This window comes from Lepidochelys kempii, chromosome 4, assembly GCF_965140285.1.
Source record: "Lepidochelys kempii isolate rLepKem1 chromosome 4, rLepKem1.hap1, whole genome shotgun sequence".
Lineage (NCBI taxonomy): Eukaryota > Metazoa > Chordata > Testudines > Cheloniidae > Lepidochelys > Lepidochelys kempii.
This window is the reverse complement of record NC_136383.1, coordinates 15616017-15643247: the sequence shown is the minus strand read 5'-3', so window position 1 is coordinate 15643247 and position 27231 is coordinate 15616017. Positions and strand designations below refer to the sequence as shown.

The window sequence follows — 27231 nt, the reverse complement described above, 5'->3', positions numbered from 1 at the left end:
CAGGGTCTCCTGCCTCTTTCTGTGATACATGTATTTATTTATTACTGGAATGTATCCCTCTTAAAGAGAGGTCTTTCCAAGTCAGGCATAGGGAACAATCCATTTTGCAGTCGATCATTTTATATGCCGTTTCGATTCTTTCAGTATATATCTTTTGATGTGTGTGCTTGTAGGCGTGTATCAATAGGTATATAAGTATATGTGGAAAGTCAGCATAGAATTGAACAAGAAATTCCACCAATATTTATTTATTCTAATCTAACATTAAAAAATGCCTAACCAAGGCTCTAGGCACCCTGACTAACTGTTCAAAATGCAATCCATAACAGTAAAATAACAATAGGAGAAGCAGCAGCAGATCTGATCAAATGCAGTTCTTCAGCAGAAACCCTGGGCCTCAGTTCACACCCAACCCCTGCCCCCAAACTTCTGCCCTCCCTAAATGCTCGTCCAAATAGTTGAGCTTCCCAGTGTGCAGTGAAGGTCAACAGATTTAGGTGATTTCAGACCAGGTGAAGTGAATTCCAAAGTCAAAGGGCTCCCACTGAGAAAGCCCTGCCGTTTGTCATCTCTCTTATAAACTTATCAGATGCCAGCTTGAGCATTTCTGTTGCGCACATCTGTAGCAGTATCCCATGCAGAGAGAGGCCCTCTCTCAAGTGGGCAGGTCTCAGGCCACTTAGGGTACATATACAGTCCAGCCTCGAGCGAGCCCCCAGCCCAGGCAGTCAGACTCATGCCAGCAGGGCTCGAGCTAACATGCTAAAAATAGCAGTGTGGATGTTGCATTTCCAGTGGTGACTTGGGCTGCTCACCTATGCTCAGACCTAGCGGGTTGAGTGGGCCTAGGCCAGGGCCCGAGCTACAACAGCCACACTGATATTTTTAACTGATATTATTTCCGTGGGTCTGTCTGTCTGGGCTAGGAGGCTTGTTTCCAGCTGCAGTGTAGACATACCCTTAGGGTATAGGTCAGAACCAATGCCTTAAGCTTCAGTTCATGCTTTCAGTTCAGTGTGAGCCTCAATTATAGAATAATAAGGGTGGCTGACATTTTCCCATCAAAGCGGGTTTTTCTATTGAAAATTGGGGGCTTGACCACCAAAATTTGTCACAAAAAATGTTTGTTAGCTGGGGAAATTTTCAGCTTTCTGTTTATGGTCGAAAACTTCCAGTTTTTGGTTTGTTGACAAAAATTTGAAATGTTCTGCAGAGAAAATCCCCTTGTTTTCCCACCAATGCCAATAAATAGTTTAGCTAAGGCCTGTTTTCAGAGCAGGAGAATTACCTTTCCTTCCCCACCTTAAATCAGACCCCCTGCTTCCCCCCTGCTATTATTCAGGAAATATTTTCCGTGTGGTTACAACATGTGTGATCTGCATCTGCACAGAAGGCCATAAATCCATATTAGCAAATGTTTATCTTAGCTTTTGAACATCTTGGAGAGCCTGGGTATCAGCATCCCGCAAACCTCAGGGTATACCAGTGCTGAGGAGGGAGCTGGCCAGATAGCACTGTAATTACAAAGAACATTTTGATCCAGGGATGTAATGAGAAGCAGCACTTAGGGAACGTTTTCTCCATGGCGGCGGTAATGTGTAGGTGCAGGTGCATCACCCAGACGGAGTGCTGAAACAATGCATTTCTGGCATGGTGAGGACTCCAGTTTGGCTTTCTTCTCCGCTATTTCATATCCAAACCTTGTTACTAGATCAGGTTGGAATGTCATTCTAAATCCATAGTCTCCAGATATTAATCAAGGAAGGAAAAAAAGTCCTCTTAAAAACGAAAAGTAAAGGAAAACACACTATGAATATGCCCGATCAGTGAAAAGAACTAAGCTGCCTTTCTAGTTTGTGGTGGTTTTCAGAGATGTAATAAATATAACCTGTGGGACCCATACAGTACCTGCAGTTAAATTGTCATCATGTGCAGATGTACTGTGTCTTGACTGCAGCAGTACATTACATTATTTCCATAAATTGGTCTCATACTTCAGGCCCTGGAAAAGCTCCAGAAGAATTTACAAGAGCTGAGAGATTCAAATTGTGTTGAACAAGCCCCTCTAGGCTCACTTAGAAAAAGCTTGGGAACTCCCTGCGACTCGACCATTAAACTCAGGATAAAAGACAAGCTGAAAAGCTGCTGAGAATTGCGCTGAGCCGCCGCCAACCTCCAGAATAGACATCGCTGGAAGCATAGAAACCAAGCAGAGCTGTTTCTGGGCTGCTGAAACGAGATCACGTCCTGTTCCGGCTGAGATCAGCGTAAGTACGACTGTCCTGATGCATCTCAGCATCAGAGGGCAAGCAGAGGGAGCCTGGATTGGATGCGATCGCTAGTTTCAGTTAAAGCTGAGACATAAGAAAGTTTTACATGGCTCCATAAAACAACGAACAGTTCAGACTTCTGGCCCAATGTTGTGAGCACCTGATAAGCAAGTTGAAGTGAGAGGGTGGAAGAGGAGGATTTAGATTAGTTCAGAGACCAAGAGGACGAGGAAAGGACTCGACTGAAAGCAGAGCAGAAAAAGAGCATGTTCGCGCTCTCTTTTTCATGTTGGAATGGGAGTGGGACGGTAAGGGAATGACCAGACAAACAGCGGCACTGTGCCTAGCCATCACATGCTTTTTCACTTACAAGCTTTCAAAATGGATTTGGTGACTAATAATAATTTTGTTTTTTCAGACAGTGAGCCTGGTTTATTATTCCTTCTTGGAGATTTCTCTGCTGGCTTTAATTAAGTTGCCCTCTTTTGAAGTCAGTGGGACTTCAGCATGTGTTTAAATGCTCTCCTGAGGCCTCAGTGAGTCAGGCACCCAAATTCCATTGACTTTCAATAGGAATTGGATGCCTAAGTCCCTTCAGGTATTGAAAATCCTAGCCTTCCTGTGTTTCATCCAAAGATCTTAACAAACATTAACTTGGACTGATAACACCCAATGAAAGCTACTATTCCCATTTTCCAGATGAAGTAACTGAGGCACAAAAGAAATGAAGTGATTTACCCAAAGAAGTCTGTATTAGAGCCCCAGGAATCTGGAATCGAAGTCTTGCTTCTTAACCACAAGACTATCCAATGCCTAGCCAAGATATACATTTTAAGACAAGGAAATGCTGTGGCAAAGCAAAAACATAGATGTGGCACATGTGTGTATCCTTTAAGAGTAGTTATTGAAGCAAATTAAGAACAGCAGCAATTCTCATAGATTAAGGCCAGAAGGGATCATCACAATCATCTAATCTGACCTCCTGCACATAGCAGGCCACAGAACCTCACCCAGCCACTTCTGCAATAGGCCCATAACCTCTGGCTCAGTTACTGAAATCCTCAACTCTTGATGTAAAGGCTTCAAGTTACAGAGAATCCACCAGTTCCAGTTCAACCCAGCAAACAACCTGTGCCCCTCGCTGCAGAGGAAGGTGAAACCCCCCAGATTTCTTCCTGTCTGACCTGGGGGAAAATTCCTTCCCAACCCCATGATCAATTAGACTCTGTGCATGTGGACAATTATACTACCTTCGTCTGATCAGTTTCTGACAAAGAATTTCTTACACTAATATCACTTGCAAAATTTTACACAGAAAATAAGATATTATAAAATGTTGTACTTGACTGTACAGTTATGTAGGCCAACATAAAATATTAGCTGTTCATGTTGATAAACACACTTACTCTTCATCAAAGGGATCCAGAGAGGGGTGATGACAATGATTAGCATGAAAGCCCTCTATATGAAGATGGATTGATTGGGACAACTGTCAAGGTTCCTTCTCCACTCTGAACTCTAGGGTACAGATGTGGGGACCTGCATGAAAGACCCCCTAAGCTTATTCTTACCAGCTTAGGTTAAAAACTTCCCCAAGGTACAAACTTTGCCTTGTCCTTGAACAGTATGCTGCCACCATCAAGCGTTTTAAACAAAGAACAGGGAAAGAGACCTCTTGGAGTCGTCTTCCCCCAAAATATCCCCCCTAAGCCCTACACCCCCTTTCCTGCGGAAGACTTGATAAGAATCCTCACCAATTGGTACAGGTGAACACAGACCCAAACCCTTGGATCTTAAGAACAATGAAAAAGCAATCAGGTTCTTAAAAGAAGAATTTTAATTATAGAAAAGGTAAAAGAATCACCTCTGTAAAATCAGGATGGTAAATACCTTACAGGGTAATCAGATTCAAAACACAGAGAATCCCTCTAGGCAAAACCTTAAGTTACAAAAAGACACAAAAACAGGAATATATGTTTCCTCCAGCACAGCTTATTTTACCAGCCATTAAACAAAAGAAAATCTAATGCATTTTCTAGCTAGATTACTTACTAACTTAACAGGAGTTGTAAGGCTGCATTCCTGATCTGTTCCCGGCAAAAGCATCACACAGACAGACAGAGCCCTTTGTTCCCCCCTGCAGCTCCAGATTTGAAAGTATCTTGTCCCCTCATTGGTCATTTTGGGTCAGGTGCCAGCGAGGTTACTGTAGCTTCTTAACCCTTTACAGGTGAAAGGGTTTTGCCTCTGGCCAGGAGGGATTTTATAGCACTGTATACAGAAAGGTGGTTACCCTTCCCTTTATATTTATGACAACAACTTAGTCTAGACACGAGACACATAAGAGGGGACGAGGCAGAGTTACACAAAATAATGAATGGTACTACTATTTACCCATTATCCTAATTCAAGAACAAGAGAAAACTCAATGATATTGAAAAGTAACTAATTTAAAAGTGGAAATACTTTGTTACACAAGGTATAATTAGCCTGTGGAACTCCTTTTCACAATTTTTAAGAATTTAAATCCAAGAATTTAGTAGGAGTCATTAAAAGATTAGTATTAAAAGAATAATAAGAACATGCACATTTAAATTACATGCAAATACTCCCATAACATTCGACAGCACCTTTCAGATGGCATAAGCTATTTGTTCTATTTGATCTGAGAGATCTTACCAGCCACTAAAAGCAGGTCAGAATTGAAGGTGAGAATAAAGACGAGAGCATTCATAGCAATATGTTTTAAAGACATCATGATCCAACCATCTGGTTTAGCTACACATCACTGGAGAGAACAAGATTCTGAGATTTCCAGTGATGTTTTGTATTACTTTCTGTTCCTGGACGTTAACAAGATATTCTGATATAGTCACTGGGTCCTTTAGACTAGGTGCAGGCCAACTGCTACTCAGGCCAGGAGGGCTTCAACATCCCATCCTGGAGAAAATTTGCTCTCGACAAGACTCTGTAAGTGTCCAGTGAACTCTATAAGGGTCCAGTGAACTCTATAAGTGTCCAGTTTAGCAACATCCAGACACCAAAAAGGAACTCCTTTATGTAGAGCACTAGCAATCAAGACAACCCAATTATTTATCAACATAATCCAGAAAAAATTGATTGCAGTATCTAGAGTATGTAAGCACCAACTAAAGAACGCACTAGTTATTCAGTACAACCAAAAGTCAGGACATACTAACTGTAACCAGTTATTTCATATTCTAAGCATAAGAAAAAATGTTATCTCAGATACCATTATTTGACAAAAGGCACACACTATTTGGTGATCTCCACACTGTACTGTGAATGACATAAAACAGTGAAGCTGAAATCACAATGTTTTCAGTAATATTATAGTCACAAAACCCATACATTGTCTCTATACATTGTCAATCTAAGCATGTCATACACTTGTTTTGGTGATAAATTATAACCCAATGAGCCAACAAAATGTACACTGAAACTTTGCACACTGAGTCAAAGCAGATTCATTGATGGTGTATTATGATGGAAAGTCCTATTGTCCTATCTATATTGAAGAGTTGCATGCGTGACTTGTGTTGACAAAAATGCATGATTTTCCAGTGCTACTTAAATTCTGCTTCCCACATTTGTTACTCTTCTAGCTTTTGTATTTAATTTAATAAATAATAATGAAATAAACCATGATACGTAACATTTAGCACTAATGTAGTGCTTTACATTCTGCAGAAACATTAATAAATTAAGGCCTCAATTCAGGAAAGCATCTCTATTCAGGAAAACGCTTAAGCATGTGCTTACCCTTCCCTAAATAGGGATGAATTTAGGCATGAATAGGGATTTTGTCTGAATCCTTTAACTATTGTTATTATTACTAGTATTATTATTATTGCTATTACATATATTATACATACACATAACAAAAGGGCAGGCCCTACTCCACAGAACTTGTAGGAATGAGGCTCTGGAGCTGCCTTCCCATTGAGGTAGTGGGGGCAAATAACATAACTAGTTTTAAAATGGAGTTTGATAAGTTTATGAACAAGATTACACAATGGGGCTGTCTGAAATAGCAGGGGACAGGACTCCATCATCCAGGAGGTCCCTTCCAGTCCTGTATTCCTAAAGTATAAGATGAGATACAATAGGTAGAAGCAGCAAATAGATGGGGAAGCACAATTTAATGAGATGATTAAGAATAGCTTGATAAATAGCAGTCACAGAACACCAGTGCCTAGGCATTGTCAAGATTAATCTAATATACTTTCTGGTCCATATTAAGAGTGAACGAAATCTGTAGTGCTTGTAGGCATTACTATATATATATATATATATATAATATAAGATCAAGTACTGTGTGTGTATGTGTGTGTGTGTATATATATATACACACACACATACTACTTGATCTTTTGCTCTGCAGAGCTTTCTCTGAATAAGTGAGTACACAGATGATTACTGCAAAGTTTTCCCTTTATTCTCAGAGAATCAGCAAGAGGAAAGAGAATAATCATGTTTAGATCTGATTTCCTCGTGCATCTGTCCGTGCATCATAACACTGTCTTCACCGAAGTAAACATACATGAATCATTTCAACGGAATTGTACATAGAAGTTGCAATCCAAATCAAATTCAAATCAAGCATTTGGCCTGTTTGTAAAATGTTTTCCCTATTGTTCTGCATTTTCAGATTACCATAATGCTGCATCTATACAGATGACAGTTAATCTTCCTACATTTGCAATTTTCCCCTTTTGGAATTTTGACAATTGGCAGGTTCCGTTTCCTTATTTCAGATGTATAGAGCTAATTTGTTAAGTGCTGTAGAAAAAGCCTATCTTTCCACTGAGATTTTTATTTTTTGTTAAAACTGAAATTTGCATTGAAAAAGGTGAAATTAAAAGCGAAAGAAGTAATATTTACAGTATTTAAACACAAGCCAGATGTGGAAGTATATGTCTCCAAATTAAACATTTACTGAGTTGGCACACAGGAGTATTCTCTCTTCATCCAGCCAAATATGTTAAGTTTGAATGGACTCTAATTTCTCCTTATGCCTGGACCTTCTGTTAAAGGCATTCTGTTGCCTTGTATATGGACTGGGTGACCAGGTGTCTGGTTTTCGACTGGAACACCTGGTCGAAAAGGGATCCTGGTGGCTCTGGTCAGCACTATTGTCCAGGCCATTGACTCTCCAGTTGGTGGCGCTGCGCAGTGGGGCTGGCAGGCTCCCTGTTAGCCTCCACACGGCTCCTGGGAAGCAGTCGGCATGTCCTCCCTCAGGCTCCTATGTGTAGGGGCAGCCAGGGGGTCCGTACTCTGCCTCCACACCGAGCGCTGCCCCTGCAGCTCCCATTGGCTGGAACCGTGGCCAATGGGAGCTGCGGGGGCAGCACCTGTGGATGGGGCAGCGTGCGGAGCCACCTGGCCGTGCCTCCATGTAGGAGACAGAGGGGGGACATGCTGCTGCTTCTGGGAGCTGCTTGAGGTAAGTGCCACCTGGAGTCTGCACCGCTGACCCCCTCCTGCACCCCAGTCCCCTGAGCCAGCCTGGTGAAAATGAGCAAGTGAGTGAGGGTGGGGAGAGCGAGTGACAGAGGGAAGGAGGCATGGAGTGAGCGGGGGCGGGGCCTCAGAGAAGGGGCGGGGCAAGGGTGTTCAGTTTTGTGCAAGTAGAAAGTTGGCAACCCTATATATGGTAACAGTGACATTTAGGCCAGGTCTACAGTAGGAGCACTTTGCTGGTATAAGCATACTAGCATACTATACCGGCAAAGTGCTCCTAGTGTGGACACAATTTACCCAGGTATCGCTTATTACCCCTCCCCTCCCCCAGCAAAATAAACTATACCTGCAAAAGTGTTGCTGGTATAACTGCATCTACACTAAGGTCTTTTGCCAGCACAGCTATGTTGGATGCAAATCATTCCCTGACCAAGGTAGCTTTGGCTGGCACAAATCTGTAGTATAGACAGAATCTCAGCTACCACTACCTTCTAGATTTCTGCACACATACTTCTCATGTGAGTAGAATGGCTTTAATTAGTCTCTGCAACGCTTTAAGAGTATGGCTGAAATTTGTAATTCTGGATGCTTAAGGTTCCAAAACTCACCTACGGGCACCTAACTAAAGGTGGCATGATTTTCTCAACTGCTGAGCACCCGCAAACACTATTTAAGGCAATCGGAGCTGTAGTGACACAGCGCCTTTGAAAATCAGGCCATTTTACTTAGGTGCCAGAGGAGCCTCAAGTTAGGCTTTTGTTTAGGCACACAATATATGGGGCCTGATTTAAAAGGGCTGAGCAGGCAGCAGCTCCCACTGACTTCAGTTGGTGTTGCTGGGTGCTCAGCAGTTTTCAAAATCGGGCCACTTATCTGGGAAACAAGTTTCTGTAAATCTTGGCCCCACGGTTGAAAAAATGTTGGTTTATGAACACATCCCAGAAGTCCTCACACAGGTAAAATTCCCACTGGTTTCAATCAACTTTCTGGCTGCATTAGTTTTGCAGGATTGGACACTGAAAATTATGGGGTGCTCAAGTGATCCTTCTTACTTCCCTAGGCGAATGTCAAATTTCATTTGCTTTCTTGCTTTAAGGCATTAGTTAGCACCACACCATTTACCATTCACTCATACATCTTACATAGATAGCTGAAATCAGCTGGGTATCATTTGGAAATGGTAACAAACATGAAGAAAGAGATCAACAAATCTTAATCAATGAATCAGATGTTTTTTATAAATAGTAAGTATGATGGTAAAGTTCAGAAAAAAATATACATTTACTTTGGGGGGGGGTAACAGAAATTCCTGTTTTCATCAAATTCTTCCTTTTCTGCAGGAAAAGAGCAACTCCTTTACAGGAAATCAGTGTGATCCTGCAGGTCTGGAAAGCCCTTCCTGGGAAAGTGCAGTTGCACATGAGACAGGGCTTTGCAGTCCTGAATTATTTTACACTATATTATTAGCAGTATGGTAACCCCTGCAAATTAGGGGCCAGATTCTATCTTGCCCTTCTCTGGGTGTACAGTGAGATGAAGGGGAGTGCTGGGAGGGAATAAGGAGCTTTCCCTCACTGCTGGGCCAGCCCTGAAGTCATGGGCACACAGGAACTGCTCTCTCAGTAGTCTTCTGGGTACACATCCAAAAGGCATGTCAGGGTGATGTGGCCGGAGAATTTGTAGCAGCTCATCAAAGGGAGGAAGTCAAGTACAGTACATGGAGCTATATTGTAACGTACAGCACTGTACATTCAGGGTAAACCCAACAACAAAAAGGTGGCAGCAATGGCCAGAATGCTCAAGCCCGGGGGATGAATGCTAATCGCCTAAATCCATAGGCAAGAACTTGAATAAAAGTGGTCTGATTTTCACAAAGGCTGATCATCCACAATTACCACTGAAGCTTTGGAATTCAGCACCTCTGAAAATCAGGCCATTTCTATTTCATTGCCTAAATATGGTTTAGGTTTAATGTTAGGAGCCTAAGAGTCACTATTTGGTCTGTGTCCTTAGTACCTCATTTTCAGAGATGCTCAGCACCTGCAGTTCTCACTGATTTCCACTGGAGATGCAGATAAGCAGCACTTCTGAAAATCCGGCCCTTCATGCCTATGGCTTTGGTCGTTGGAGAGCAACGTCAAAGAGAGAGTCTGTGAATGGATTTCAACAGACTGAGGTTACACTGGATGTCGTCCAAGGATGAATGCGGTCAGCTGAATGACTTACGAGATTGGTTTCCTTGTTAAAGCCAAAAGAGGATTGGTCATGTCTGTGCAAAAATCATTTAAAATAGACACATTGGTGCTATACAATCATCATAAACACAACAAAAACGTCAGTAAGTTATAATAATCACAAATGCTTCCTAAGCCACCAAAGCAAATACCTCTTGTTCCCTTCCAAAACTATTCAGAACCCTCCTCTGAAAAAAGCCTGGGAAAAATAAATAAGCCTCAGTCAGCCCTCAAGGTCACCAAATCCAAACTCATTCAGACCGCTGAGCATGGCCTGCCACCAGCCCACTCTCGTCTAAACCGAGGGGCTATTAACTTGCATGCCTCAGCAGAGCACAGCCACCATGGTATCCCAGGAGGGAAGTGACTTTTAAAGCAGCCAGGACCAAATAATAGGGCTAGATCACGGGATTACCACTCGCCCTGCATCATACGCGGTACATAGTTGTGCCACCTGGAGCAGAACAGGGAAAGTACTGTTGTTCAGAAAGTCAGAATTCAGTCCCTGGTTCCCCCAATTACACCAGAAGGGAATGCAGCTCAGGCAGCCCGTTAGCTCGCACAGCTGACTCCCCGCTCCATGCTGGCTGGCATGTTGAGGGAGACAGATTCACAGCTCTGCCCATTCGCCATCCTCTGCTTCCTACATGTGCAGTGAGGGAAGATGCAGCCCTGCAGAGGCTGCTTTCCCACTGATTCTGTAACCTATGAGGGGAGGACTCCTCATACAGCCCATCATACACCCCGTCTCCCCTGCTTGGGAACATACCTTCACTCATGATCTGGTTTACAGGGCTTTGTAGCTGAAAAACTACACTTTAAAATGGACCTGGATATAAAATAGCAGCTATATCCAATCACAGTCACATTATAACTGATGATAAGGCTAAAAAGATCTCGGAGTTATCTGCAGAGGGATAGCTCTCTACCACTAAGTTCAGCCATGCTTTGAGGCTTTGGATCTGCTCATCTCAACTTGCTTTGAGTTATTAGACAGTGTGCCTGGAAAGTAGCCATTCTAGTTGTGCCAGCCTTCTTGTAAATTCTTTGCTGTAGACTTAATTTCAGGGCAGAATATCTGCTTCATCAGCTGCATAGATGGCATTTACTCTGATGAGATAACAAAGTCTTATCAGCTTTTTGTAAGGACACTGGGACTCTGGATCACTAACTGTATATTTGCAGTCATGCTATTCAATCAGCCTGATCTCAGTTCCCAAACTATACCGAAAGACCTTTTCAGAGATTATGGCTAAATTCTGCCCTCACTTACACACTCTCAGTGGGGGTTGCATGGATGGCAAGGCAGATTATGTGATTCAGTGATTCCTCTTAGTAACAGAAGGTGTGTTGCTTCTGGAAGTGCCATTGCATCACCATGTAGGGCATTTTATGATGAGGCAACAATGGTCACCATATTCATATGGGCAAAAGAAGGATAAGGACCCGGTATAAAGTCTCAGCTCCTATATACAACTCGTTGCTTGTTAAATTTCCATTTTACTTTTTATTGCACAGAACGCAGGGCCACCACTTGTAATATTGCAGGTTGGACGTAATTTCTGTACACAAGTAGGATATTGAAACAGTTGCATGCACATGAATTATTGGGTACTCTTCATAAATAATTATGGGTTACACTAAAAAACACAAGGAAATATCTCACATGCATCTTCCAAAAATTAAAAACGAAGCATGTAAATAAAAAGCAAAAAAGTTCTGCTTTCAAAGCAGTTAGTACACGCATTAATTCTATTTTATAAAATGTCAGTGTGATGCCCATAACAGCAAAATGGATAACCAAGTATATTTTAAGAGCAAGATTTTCCAAAGTGCTCAACCTTGGCCTAACTCTGCTCTCATTAAAGTCAATGAAAGTTTTACCATAGATTTCAAGTTCCAGTATTGAGTACTTTTGAAATTCCCACCTGAAATGTATTTTTAAAAGGCCAAGGAAAAGAGATGCAATGAAAGGCATTAGTGTTTGACTGGTATTACTTTCTACCAGTCCGGACTTGAAAAGGATCAGATCCTGTTCCCACTGAAATCAATGTTGCTGCTGCTTTGGATTGCAATGAGAGCGGGGTCAGATTCATATTACCTTATACCAAGATATTTCAAATAACTTTACAGAACATGTATAATAAATTAATTATTAAAGCTTCAGGAATGACAACATCCCTAACATCCCTAATATCACTGGGTGGGGATTTCCAGAGAGAAGGTGTATAATGACTAATGGCCTGATACAGCAACTCACATGCATAAAATCATACATGTGCTTTCTGGTTTGCTGGGGCTAAAAACAACAGTCATTGAGAATAACAAGTTTCATTACAGATGAGATAAGAAAATGATTTCAGCGGACATGTCGGAGTGTAACTAAAAGGAGTTACCAGAGCAGAGAAAAATCTTGTCCCAACGTTCTACAGTAAATTACTTTTATTTTAAATCTGATGGGCAACTCATATCGATGCATCTGACCTGATATGATATGGTTACATTTCCTGGTCCCATTTAGAGAATTGCAAGGAGATACAAATGAAAAGAGTGCAACCATGATGGAATTAGGGTACGGGTATATTGCACCTAAAAATGTGATTTTCTGTCATGACACTGAATAATATTGCAAAATTAAGGCAGGAGTTCAGACAGAGTTGAAACAGACTAACACTATCTGACAACACACAGCTAAACCTCATTTACAAATGGAAGTGGAAGAAATAGTTAAATGATGGTTTATCTGGCAGAAGTCAACCCAGAATTTGTTTGGTCTACTATTCATCATACCACAATGCCCTCTCCTGCTACAGTAACATCACTATCTTTGACAGGTTAATAGTAAAGATTTCCTTTATTTCATTTGTTGTCCTTGTTTTCTTTCACCAGAATTTGTGGCATTCTACATTCTGTGTGAACAAATTGTATTACACTTGTTTTTCATCAGATTATATAAATTAGCTTAGAGGGAAAGGACTCGATTACAATCCAGATTCTAGGTCCATATTTCAGCTCAGCCTCTTAAGTACTAATTAATTGCCTAACACATTCCTTTCGATGTAATAAACTAGAACCAAATGAGGAATGTAACACAGAAATAATACTCCCTCAATAAAGTAATACAATAAAATGGCAAAGCAAGTCTAAGGAACCATACAGATCAAATATAGGACCCTCTGGTATTTAAAGTATCAACATCACTGTGATAGGGCCCTCAGTGGCCAGGCAGCCTAGTGGCTAGATCATTGGTTAGGGGGGCTGTAGGAGGACCTGACCCCTCCTTCTCCCTCAGGTCCCAGCCCAGGGTCCTGTGTTGCTCAACCCCTAAACAGGGGCGATGGATCTTTCTCCCAGCTGTGAGGGGGCGTTCAGGGCCTGTTTTCCTGGCCTGCTTCTCTGTAGGTTCCCCTTGGCTGGGAAGACTTACTTTCCTCCAGTGGCTGCGTTGGCAGGCAGGTTGCATTAAAACTTTAATTGTCCAAACCTTTCAATTTGTGTTGTAAGAGAGAGTTTGATGTGGAGGGCACCTAAACACCTGGCTTAATGTCATCTGACAGCCTCACACAGCTAATGAAAAAATGCGTTGCACCAAAGGGGGAAACTTTGGGTCAACAGAAAGTATTAATTTCCCTATGTACAGAATAATCATTTAACAGTTTTGCTGCAATACTAATTCCTCCTGCAACTTCAAAAATCTGCGTGTCAGTTCTCCAACTGACCCAGAGTAAGTATCAGTCATGAGTGGGAGAAGTGTCAATCTTTGATTCAAACTGTTTCCCCAAATATGCTAATTCCTTCATAAGGCAGCCCTGCATTTTGAAGTCACTTGAACAGATATGCCAAATTTTGGGAGCAACCATTCTTGAGTGAGATAACATGTGACAGATTAGTTGGGTATCTTCACAAATGGGAGGTACTACGACGACCAGAACATTCTGGTACCTCTAAACCTGGACACATCCATTAGAGGAAGAGAATTGTGCAGAAACGAAGATGAATTTGACATCAAAGAGAAGAAGTCATTGCAGAGATTCAGAAAGGGAGCAACATGGTCCTAGTTACAGCTGAAGATCATAGAGTCTTAGTACTGGTAGGGATCTTGAGATGTCATCTAGTCCAGTCTCCTGCACTCAAGAACTCAAGATGATGTAATTACCAATCCCATTTTGGATATACTTGAAAGGAATGAGTTGGGAAGTGAAGAAGCCAAAGGGAGGAGGCTGTCAAGATGAGAGAGATCCAGAGAACAGACAAAGGTTTTATCTGAAAAATGAAAGGAGCCTAAATCTATTTACATTATCAAAACAAGGATACGAGGTGCTTTTGATCACAATCTGTAAGTACCTACATGGGAAAAGATGGAGTACTCTTTAATTTAGCAGGCAAAGGCAGGACAAGACCAAATGGTTGGAAGTTAATGTTCAGACTGGAAATAGGAAACTTGAAGTTTTTAATGGAGAAGGGAATTAACTATTGGAACAGATTGCCAAGAGATGTAGAAAGCTGTCCATTAGTTAGAGTCTTTCAATCAAGACTGGATGCCTTTCTAAAAGACATATTCTAATTCAATCACAAGTTGTTGGGCTACATCCAGGAATTATTGGGTGAAATTCTATGGCCTGTGTTATGCCAGAGGTTAGATTAGATGATCTTCATGGTCCCTTCTGCCATTAAAACCTACGATATCCAGAAAACTGGTGGGGTAGAAAGAAATGATGGTTGTTACAGCTTATTGAATGGCCTAGAAAATACAAGAAAAAGAAGGGATCCAATGAAACTGAAGAGCAACATACTTAAAATGGCTAAAGGAAATACTTCTTACACACTGTATTATTAGGAGGGTGGTGAAATGGTGGAAGCCTTGCAAGAAGAGATTTCCACCATTTTGGGTTACCTGCTGGATATGAATTCAGACCCAGCCTGCTGCTGTGGTTTGGAAAACAATCCAAACTTCACATTCTAACTTTGGTGGGATCCTGATGTGCACACCCCTGGATGAGCTCATCTGTGAGATAGCTGGAGTTTTATTCTTCCTTTATTTCAAAATATATTTCCAGGATTGATCATGTTTCTATTATATGCTCAGGACATCATAAAGAATCAAAATATTCTGGGACACATAGCTGAGGTTCAGTGAATCAGACTCACTCTGCATTTAAACTTTTTCAGGCTTAAACCACAATTAGAGGCCACCTTTGCTTCTGCCCAATGCTCTTCCATAAGTAAGGCTGCTGGACACTGTAATTCTTACCCAGAGTGAATAGAAATAAAATTTTGGTTAAGTACAAAATGTTCTATTTACCACCAAAAGTGGTGAAGAGAGGAAGTGGAAAGGGTGGGTCAGGATATTGAAACACCACACTCTTAACCATAGACACCAGAATTGTTTAAAGGTATGCAAAAATCCCAAGGTCTTCCTTCTAAGGAGTTGTACGAGACAACCAATGCCAGAAGGTCCACAGGATGTGAAAATGATACTGAGCGCCAAAGAGAAACAGTTTAAGATTTACCTCACTGACAAACATGATACATTTAAATTAAACTTCTACATAATACAGTTTTGATTTTTTGGTAAACTACTCTGTGATAAATATATTTTATTTACACATTACACATACTCTCCACCAATAGAAGGCCAGATTTTCAAAATGCTGAAGTCTACACACCTTTGTGAATTCACTTTTGTTATCTATTTGTTATGTGCAAATAGCTGTGCGCGCACATGGTTGTGGAAACTGTGTATGCCAAGTGGGCAAACAATTCAAGTGGACCATAGGCTCTGACTTTGTGAAAGTCAAGGCCAGGATGTTCATGCTATACTTTATAAAATGAGGTGATCATGTCACAAGAGTACTGTGAGTATTAATTAGGCCCAATTTTTGAAACTTGGGTTCTTAAAATTAGGCACCTAAATCCAATTTAGCACCAAAGAAAGCAGTCTGGTTTTCAGAAGTGCTGAGCATTTGAAGCTCTGACTTCAATGACAAAAAATTGCCATCACTGGAAAACATCATACTTTGTTGCTACATAACTGCACCTTTTGTTCTAAGCCCTGTCATCATCTTTAGCTTGGAAACACCACAAACCATTGCACTCCCCAGCTTCAAAACCAAGATCCAGTGAGCTAGATTTGCAAAATGCCCAGCTTCTGTTTGTAATACTGTATGTAATATATATGTCTAGAGATGTTCTGGCATGTAGACTGTATAATTATAGTTTACACATCCTCAGATATCTGTACCTAGTATTAATTGTATAATTAGAAATAGTTCTTGATCCTGACACAAAACTCCCATTGAAGTCTATGGGCTAAATTCTTCCCTCGTGTAATTTAATGTAAACTAGTTGGGTCATAGAAAAGATGAATTGGCCAAATGAGTGTTTGCATGTGTGAAGTTTGTAGGACTGGGTATTTAAAACCCACTGCCCTGCTGATTCAAAGCATTTCTAGTCCGTATTAAAATGGAATCTGTTTGCTGATGAAGGAGTATAGCTCTGGGATGGATGGAAATGGTTGTGGGGTTTTTTTCTATGACATGGTGGTGCTGGTGCATTATAGTGGCTACAGGGCCAGATTTCCCCCCTCCCTCCTCGTTCTTTTCCTCTTTCAGCTACTTTGATTCATGTGTAGTCTGCTGAGGGCCCTGTCTGCTCCAATATTGCCGCGTATTGCTCCATATGTGCTGGCTTTCCTAATGAAAAGTAGCTTCTTCAGTTAAATTCCATGTTTCTCTTTTGAGTGTAAATGTAAGACTCAGTCTTCAGATTCTCCAGATCAAAATAATGGCCCAGCAGCAACATTCCTAGATCCCCTGGCTTGCGGGCTCTGGCTTCTCCTAAGTGAAATACCTGGGACACAAATGATATACCCAGAGTCCTCAGCATGCTCACTAAATGCCTCCCGCTTTCTTTGGGAGAAGCCGTTTTTTGGATGAATCTCTCTCATGTGATTGGTATGGTAAGAACCTGTGTATATGGAATGCATCAGAGCTTCATTGTGTCAACACTAACATGCCCTGACTTCAATGTGTCCTGTGAATCAGGTATGGCGTCTCTTCGTGTGTGAGAGTATAGTTCTGTGCACTTTGAGATCTCCTTTGTTCACATTTCTAAGGGGAATATTGTTCTTGTTAATTTATATCCAGAATAGTTCACTGAGGATGATTGATTCAAATGAACTCACTAGTTTACATGATTTAAATCTTGCACACTGCTCAAACACTGGCCAGAGGGAATCAAGTTTTTCTTCCCTGCACTTGAAGTGGACAGCAACTTTCCAACAGACCCTCGCAAGAGGAGACGTGGCCATTTGAAATCATATCACTCAGGGCATACATACTTAGAATCATAGAATCATAGAATATCATAGAATATCAGGGTTGGAAGGGACCTCAGGAGGTCATCTAGTCCAACCCCCTGCTCAAAGCAGGACTAATCCCCAACTAAATCATCCCAGCCAGGGCTTTGTCAAGCCTGACCTTAAAAATATCTAAGGAAGGAGATTCCACCACCTCCATAGGTAACGCATTCCAGTGTTTCACCACCCACCCAGTGAAAAAGTTTTTCCTAATATCCAACCTAAATCTCCCCCACTGCAACTTGAGACCATTACTCCTTGTTCTGTCATCAGCTACCACCGAGAACAGTTTAGAGCCATCCTCTTTGGAACCCCCTTTCAGGTAGTTGAAAGCAGCTATCAAATCCCCCCTCATTCTTCTCTTCCGTAGACTAAACAACCCCAGTTCCCTCAGCCTCTCCTCATAAGTCATGTGTTCCAGTCCCCTAATCATTTTTGTTGCCCTCCGCTGGACGTTTTCCAATTTATCCACATCCTTCTTGTAGTCTGGGGCCCAAAACTGGACACAGTACTCCAGATGAGGCCTCACCAGTGTCGAATAGAGGGGAACGATCACATCACTCAATCTGCTGGCAATGCCCCTACATATACATCCCAAAATGTCATTGGCCATTTTGGCAACAAGGGCACACTGTTGACTCATATCCAGCTTCTCGTCCACAAAAACCTCTAGGTCCTTTTCTGTAGAACTGCTGCCGAGCCATTTAGTCCCTAGTCTGTAGCGGTGCATGGGATTCTTCCGTCCTAAGTGCAGGACTCTGCACTAGTCCTTGTTGAACCTCATCAGATTTCTTTTGGCCCAATCCTCTAATTTGTCTAGGGCCCTCTGTATCCTATCCCTACCCTCCAGCGTATCTACCTCTCCTCCCAGTTTAGTGTCATCTGCAAACTTGCTGAGGGTGCAATCCACACCATCCTCCAGATCATTTATGAAGATATTGAACAAAACTGGCCCCGGGACCGACCCTTTGGGCACTCCACTTGATACCGGCTGCCAACTAGACATGGAGCCATTTATCACTACCCGTTGAGCCCCACAATCTAGCCAACTTTCTATCCACCTTATAGTCCATTCATCCAGCCCATACTTCTTTAACTTGCTGAATACTGTGGGAGACCGTGTCAAAAGCTTTGCTAAAGTCAAAGAACAACACGTCTACCACTTTCCCCTCATCCACAGAGCCAGTTATCTCATCATAGAAGGCAATTAGATTAGTCAGGCATGACTTGCCCTTGGTGAATCCATGCTGACTGTTTCTGATCACTTTCCTCTCCTCTCAGTGCTTCAGAATTGATTCCTTGAGGACCTGCTCCATGATTTTTCCAGGGACTGAGGTGAGGCTGACTGGCCTGTAGTTCCCAGGATCCTCCTTCTTCCCTTTTTTAAAGATGGGCACTACATTAGCCTTTTTCCAGTCGTCTGGGACTTCCCCTGATCGCCATGAGCTTTCAAAGATAATGGCCAATGGCTCTACAATCACATAGAATCATAGAATATCAGAGTTGGAAGGGACCTCTGGAGGTCATCTAGTCCAACCCCCTGCCCAGAGCAGGACCAATCCCAACGAAATCATCCCAGCCAGGGCTTTGTCAAGCCTGACTTTAAAAACTTCTAAGGAAGGGGATTCCACCACCTCCCTAGGTAACGCATTCCAGTGTTTCACCACCCTCCTAGTGAAAAAGTTTTTCCTAATATCCAACCTAAATCTCCCCCACTGCAACTTGAGACCATTACTCCTTGTTCTGTCATCTGCTATCACTGAGAATAGTCTAGATCCATCCTCTTTGGATCCACCTTTCAGGTAGTTAAAGCACCTATCAAATCCCTAATCATTTTTGTTGCCCTTCGCTGGACTCTCTCCAATTTCTCCACATCCTTCTTGTAGTGTGGAGCCCAAAACTGGTCACAGTACTCCAGATGAGGCCTCACCAATGTCGAATAGAGGGGAACAATCACGTCCCTCGATCTGCTGGCAATGCCCCTGCTTATACACCCCAAAATGCCATTGGCCTTCTTGGCAACAAGGGCGCACTCCTTTAGCACTCTCGGATGCAGCGCATCCGGCCCCATGGACTTGTGCTTGTCCAGCTTTTCTAAATAGTCCCGAACCACTTCTTTCTCCACAGAGGGCTGGTCACCTCCTCCCTATGCTGTGCTGCCCAGTGCAGTAGTCTGGGAGCTGACCTTGTTCGTGAAGACAGAGGCAAAAAAAGCATTGAGTACATTAGCTTTTTCCACATCCTCTGTCACTAGGTTGCCTCCCTCACTCAGTAAGGGGCCCACACTTTCCTTGACTTTCTTCTTGTTTCTAACATACCTGAAGAAACCCTTCTTGTTACTCTTAACATCTCTTGCTAGCTGCAATTCCAGGTGTGATTTGGCCTTCCTGATTTCACTCCTGCATGCCCAAGCAATATTTTTGTAGTCTTCCCTGGTCATTTGTCCAATCTTCCACTTCTTGTAAGCTTCTTTTTTGTGTTTAAGATCAGCAAGGATTTCACTGTTAAGCCAAGCTGGTCACCTGCCATATTTACTATTCTTTCTACACATCAGGATGGTTTGTCCCTGTAACCTCAATAAGGATTCTTTAAAATACAGCCAGCTCTCCTGGACTCCTTTCCCCCTCATGTTATTCTCCCAGGGGATCCTGCCCATCAGTTCCCTGAGGGAGTCAAAGTCTGCTTTTCTGAAGTCCAGGGTCCGTATTCTGCTGCTCTCCTTTCTTCCCTGTCAGGATCCTGAACTCGACCCTCTCATGGTCACTGCCTCCTAGGTTCCCATCCACTTTAGCTTCCCCTACTAATTCTTCCCGGTTTGTGAGCAGCAGGTCAAGAAGAGCTCTGCCCCTAGTTGGTTCCTCCAGCACTTGCACCAGGAAATTGTCCCCTACACTTTCCAAAAACTTCCTGGATTGTCTGTGCACTGCTGTATTGCTCTCCCAGCAGATATCAGGGTGATTGAAGTCTCCCATGAGAAACAGGGCCTGCGATCTAGTAACTTCTGTGAGTTGCCGGAAGAAAGCCTCGTCTACCTCATCCCCCTCATCCCGTGGTCTATAGCAGACTTCCACCATGACATCACCCTTGTTGCTCACACTTCTAAACTTAATCTTAGATAAGAAGTTCTGCATGACAAATACAAAGGCCCATAAGCTACATGATAAATGGCTTAGGGTTTAAAGAAGCACTGTACTATGATGCAGCTAACACCTTGGCATCATGCTACATATCCCGGAATTAGAGGTTTCTTCTTGGGCCTGATAAGTAATGTGGCAAGAACTTCACAGCAAATCTGATTAAATAAGTTATCACATTAGGGTTATCATGCACTGACGCTGAATTTCTCCCAAGTTCAGGTGGGTGGCTCAGATACAGAGTTTTGTGTGGTTTTATCTCTAATAATGACATAGCATGCACAGCTAATGAAACCAGAGTTAAACAGGAAGAAATTGCATTATAGAAATCAATGTGTTGTACTGTAGGGTACTATGGTAGTCTAGTTGTTCATGAACTGCCTTATAGAATCATAGAAATGTAGAACTGGAAGGGGCCCTGCTAGGCCAGCCAGTCCAACACCCTGCACTGAGGCAGGATCAAGCATCATCCAGACTATCCCTGACAAGCGCCTGTCCAGCCTGTTCTCAAAAAGCTTCAGAGACGGAGACTTCACAACCTCCCCAGGCAATCTGCTCCAGTGCCCAACTTCCTTACAGTAAGGAAGTTCCTCCCAATATCTAACCCAAATCTCCCTTAATGCAATTTAAGTCATTACTTCCTGTCCTGTCCTTCAGCTGCTCAAGTCCACGGCATGAAAAAAGAGCAAGGGATTGAAGTGCTAAATAAGACACTGTGCACTGCAATACAAAACAAACAGGACTAATTAGAATGGTTGGACGCAGGAATGAGTGCCCACCATAGGGATGATTTAAGAAACTTATCAATAAATCAATCAATAAATCTCACTATACAGTGTAGACAATGTACTGCCCATTATATTTTACAGCAGTATTTAGCAACAGATACACACATTCTCATGGTGTAAGTGGGTGAAAATGGGCACGTTGACTGCCATCTCGTGTAATGCAAGAGAACTGCACTTCTATTTGAATGCCTCAGTACTGACATCTAGTGCCAAGTAAATGAATACAAGGAAAGTTTACCGACACTGGCCATTTTTTATATATCATTATTTCCAGATCATCACAGTATAGGAGGTTGTGCTGTTTCCAGAGGGCTGTTTGCATTCAAGAAAAAAAAAAGGAAAATGAACCCACTGAAGATGGCAAAACTGCAGAAGCTTCTTCATTTATGGGCAGTACATCTTGTGTTCAATGTGTGTTCATTTTAGGAGTCTAGAATCTTATATAACATTATGGTTACACATTGTCCGACTCATCCGTTTCACCCTGACCCATAATAAATTTACATTTAAACAACAAACATTTTGTCCATAGAAACTGCCATGGATGCTAGGATGTCTACCCAATATGCCGACCTTTTCATGGCCCACGTCAAGGAAGAATTTCTGGAAAAATGCATCACAAAACCAATGATAAACCTGAGATACACTATTGATATTTTGATCCTCAGGATAGACTATTTAAACTCTGTCATAGATTTCTACCACAACTTCAGCAACAACCACCCATCCATAAAACTCTCTCTAGACCAGCATCAACTTCCTCAACACCACAATCAGTTTCAATAATGGAACCTAGCAGCCAACTATATACAAGAAATCCACAGATCACTACACTTACCTACACAGATCCAATAACCACCACCAGTTAGTCATTCACAATTCCTAATTTTTCACAAAATGAAATGAAGTTTTCATGGCTCAAAAATAAGATTCTCATGATAACTTCACAAAACTTGACCCACTGTGAAATTTCCACCATTTCTGCCCAAAACTACCAACACTAATATTTATTTGTTATTATTGCTGGGGCAATGAATATCATGGCTCCATTGTGCTAGACATCATCACATGCCCCAGTGAGGATCAGAGGTCCCTTGTGTAAGGCATTGTACAAACACACACAATGATACCATGTCCACGATTTATTTGACCCACCCTCATTCACAAATGGAAACATTTTCAAACTCCCTGACTCACACTTAATTGTGTATTTATTAGTATTTGGGCAGTATTTGGGTAGTTTTGAAGAAAATAGATTTTTAAACAAAAAAGTTATTCACAATCTTTGATACTAGTGACCAATTTCATATTAGCCATCAAAAGACTTACATATGAGACAAGTATTCAGGGTGAACCATGCTGCTGAGAACAGCCACTCAGGCCAATGAGAGTTGGTGAGGGCAGGGACCATGTGGAGTTCACTTACTATGCTAGGTACAAAGTTTTCCAGCATATCAGCTTCCTATGAGTTTGCACATGAAGCTTTATATACAAATACTATTTACAGACTCCTCAGGGAAGTGAAAGCTAAAAGATCCAGTCATACAACCTAAAGAAAGTTTAGCAGCTCCACAATATCCTTGGTTAGTCCACGGGACTAAAGTTAGATCAATACTGAGCACTTTTGAAAATACTCACCCTAAGTGAGTAGTTATGAACAGAAAATTCCATCAGCGCTTGGGTTTTTTTTCAATGTTCAATTTGCATTATTCATGCAAAATTTTGCTCTTGGCAGAAACAAGAATAAAATCAGAGTAACTCCATTCCAAATAAGATCTAGATCTAGATCTAGATCTATTTTTGTATAACTGAGGACAGATTTTGACCCCGATGTTTATTTTTCAATGAAAAACACTTATAAAAATTATTTTCTTATTTAACTATATTCAACTACATGTACATTTCAGAAATTCAAATAAGTGAAAAGAAAATACAGAAAAATACCTCAGATCAGTGCGTCTTGGAAAAAGCTTTTTCTTTCCATTAAAATAAATCTCAAATTCGTCAACCTTCAGCCTGTGTGCATAGTCAATGTAGGCAGACACCTCCTGACCACGAGAATTTCGGTCACGAATGAAGATTATGGACTGGAAAAAACAGAGAACTCCACAAATAAGAAATACAAAAAATACATTAGTAAAATGAATTTTCATCTGCATCACTGACTTTTACAATTTGTTCCCTTTTTATTTTGGCCTGATTTATTTTGGCCATTATTGGGGCCAGATTTTCAAAAGAGCTCAGCTTCCATTTAGGCACCTAAATGCAGACTAGATTTGTAAAAGTACTCAGCATTCAGCATCTCCAAATCAGACACTTATGACCAGATTTTCAAAAGTGCTCAAATGTGCTGAGCTCTTTTTAAAATCTGGCTAGGTATTTTGATGTCTAAATGAGAGAAGAGTCCTTTTGAAACTCTGCACCATATTGTATAATGCATAATACATAACTCCAAAGAGCAACTTCCCGAATTAAATAAAATTAATTAAAGAGAATATAGCATGCCAATCACTAAAACAGAGTGATAACTAAAATTGAAATAGAAATGGATCATAGCTCATCCAGATCTGAACTTCTCCACAGTTTGGGGTGTTCAGATCTAGGATTCTGATCTCACCCAGTATACAGACAAGGTCCAAAATAAAAGTTTGGATCCAGAATAGCATCTGAAATATTAAGTAGCATATGTGTGTTGGATCTATGGTTTGGGACATCTCTGTACATTAAAAGGCAACATATATTCAACTCAACATTCATAGCCAAGTTAAATCCACACAGAAGGGTTATTTATTGGTAATCCTGTTTGTCATAGTCCTCTCTTCTTCTATTCTACCATTAGATTCAATGTTATGGCTCCAATTATCAGGAAGTAGGAGGAAAAAACTGTCAGCCACCCAAGATAAGGTCCAGTCCACTGTTAGCGACTACCAGAACAAAAATTGTTATTGTTAAAGAAACCAGAGTAAATTCTGTGTAATAATCCATGTGGTAGCCCTGGGAAATTCAAATTTACAAGTCATACGTTGCTTACTGGACATCCCCCTCTCCTCCTGTCCTACTCAGTAACCATTATGCTTAGTTATTATACTAAGCCATAATCTTCAGAGAAAGCCTTACCTAGAGTGCAACTAGGAGCTTGAGCTGCTGAACTGTGACTCTACCATACAGAACAAGTCCAATTAGTAGGGGCACATTAAAGCCTCCCCCCTCACAATCAAAGGTTTCTGAACCCCTATTACCTCTCAGCGCTGGTTTTCATTTTTCTTCTTGTGACTTATCATTTTTGTCCCAATAGAATGAATGGGGGAAGCTGGGTCAGTGAGAATCCAATAGAGTTACTTGGAGTCAGGGTTAGACAGAAAAGGAGTACTTGTGGCACCTTAGAGACTAACCAATTTATTTGAGCATGAGCTTTCGTGAGCTACAGCTCACTTAGACGGGAGTCAGATAGAACAGAAAAAGGAGCCTGGAGGGAAATCTCTTTTGGGAAGAGAAGAAGGAACCACAAAGCATCTGAAAATGAAAGGACTGCCTATGAAAGGAGAATGATTGTCAGAAACCCTTCCAGCAGGAACTGCAGGATAAGGTCATTAGCAAAGAGGGTGAGTCACATGGACTGAGGAAAAAGGATCTTTCTGGGATTCAGAATGTTCCTAACCACTTTGTCTTGATCCTCCCGAAAAAGCTTTAGGCCCCTGTATGGTAAGTCCACCAATTCTGTTTTTGATCCTACACATTCCAATAGTGAAGTCAGTGTGGCAATGGGCCAGTGGATAGACCTCTATATCTGGTGACAATCCTGGGCCTTTAAGGGAATCCACTCCTAATGGCTTAGAGGGATTACTCATTGGGATGCCAGTGTCAGGGGCCTGAGACAAGTATGGTAGACTAATGTCCCTTGGTTTTTCTTCCTTGCAAGGTGGGGGGGGGGGGGCGGGCAGGAGGACCGAGGCAACTCTCAACACTTCCACAATGCAAAAGAAGAATTGGCAGGACAGGAGTGGACTGGGGCTTCTATAACTTGGATGTTTGATAGTTCTTGCCTCCTGGTTCCTAAAGGTTATCAGATAGCAGAGACACACAAGTATCCATTAGACTATGTCTGTTTTTTTACCCAGCTGAGATCTGAATGGGTTTTTTTTTGTACATCCATGAAAAATGCACATCTATGAAAAATGGCATATCGAAATCATATCGAACTCTTATAACAAAGATTCTTTATTTTAACATCACTAAACTAATGTAATGGTGTCTTTGGCAAAACATTGGGTTATTCTTACAATACTTTTCCTTTACTACCACATTCACACTCAGTTTCCATAAAGGGTTGTGTTACCACACTTTGCATCTTTTGTACCATAAGCATCTCTAATCGGTAGATCCAGAAGAACCTTTCAATAGGTGGATACCTCCAGCTACTTCAGCATAATGTGACTTCTCCCATCCCCAGCATACTCAACCTTGTGAGATGCATAATTGAGCTGAATGTTATGCTAAATCAGAAAAAAACGTTTCTTTTTAATTGACAACAAGTGCAACTACAGTACACTGCAGCTGTGATTAGATAAAAGACTAGAAGCTTGTCATAAATATCTGAACAATTGATTCATCATCTCTTTAAAAATTCCGAAGTTACAGTTTAAATAATTTGAATTACATGGGATAGTCCAATAATAAAAGAAAAAAGTTGGCAAAATGCATGTACTATCTGCAGTATAAAACATAAAGGACATCTTTCAACTCTCTTCTGATTATCAAATTAATTTCCTTAAATAGGTGTTCACATATAATCAACTATAAATCAATACAGATCTACAGTAAAGTCAATAACTGTTCCTATTAATGTCCTCAAAACTTCTTTTGAACTTCAAACACCCAATCAAAATATTTAAAACAAAAATTTCCTGTAATAAAGGTACAAAGGATTCCCACTGAAAACTAAAAGCTTTTGATCCTATCTCATCTGTCAGCATTATTTTTCATTTTTCTTCTTGTGATTCATTTCTAACCACCTATAAAGCTTTCATTCATAAAACTATGAATGTGCTTGAATTTTCTTAGGTTGTTCTATCACTTTTTAATTTTGCCACACCTTTCTGCCTCAGAGAAGGATTTTTATACGTTTGTATGTCATTTTTATTAACTGAAATGATCAACAGCGGATAAAGCTTTCATGTTAATTTTTTTTTTAAACAGAAAATGTGAAATTTAAAACTTACTTCCTACAGTTCTCTTTACTTTTCACTACAACTTCCTTTATTATACATTTTAATGTATCCTATTACTAGAAGAAGAAACACATTCATTTACCGGTAATCAGTTGCCTCCTGAATAGAGCTGGTTGGGAATTTTCCAACACAACTTTTTTTCATCTGAAAGTGTCAATTCACCAAAACCAAAACTGTTTCTGAGACAGCATCAGTTCAGTTTCAGTTTTTCACTCAAAATGACTTTTTGTTTTGAAATTTTAGTTAATTTATACTAAAAAATTATTTAACAAATGTAAAAAGGCGTGCAATATTTAAAATATCAGATGAGAGAAAAAACTATTTTAATAATTAGACAAATTTTAAAACTAAAGGAACTATAATGCTAGATTCAACAGTAGAATAGACAGAAAAGATTGCGTACAAGTTTATTTCTCTGTGGGCGGACACCAGAACTATCACAACAAAGTACCACCCTCACCATTAGTGTAAGTAGATGTGACTCTGTTGAAGTTAATGGAGTTGTGCTTGATTGCTCCAGCCATAAATTTGGCCCTTTGGAATATACAAGCTCGCACGTTCCTGCAGAAAATCATCAATGATATTAGTGCAATTAGAGAGCCACATAATTCATCTCTTGTGTTGAAAATGAAAGAAATCAGCTGTCTGCCAATCTGAAAATCCAGTGCATACTAGGGTGCGCTTTTGTGTGTGATGGGAACAAACAACAGTTTTAAAGGGCTGCATTAAAGGC

General features: G+C 41.1%; 1 protein-coding gene across 1 annotated transcript in view; it reads right to left on the bottom strand.

Annotated features, from left to right (window-relative positions):
* CFAP299 (cilia and flagella associated protein 299) overlaps positions 1-27231 on the bottom strand; it is a 395611-nt gene that overhangs the window by 20773 nt on the left and 347607 nt on the right. Inside the window, exon 4 of the mRNA XM_073340486.2 lies at positions 23215-23357. Coding sequence (XP_073196587.1) covers positions 23215-23357 — 143 coding nt within the window. The remainder of the gene's footprint in view (positions 1-23214; positions 23358-27231) is intronic.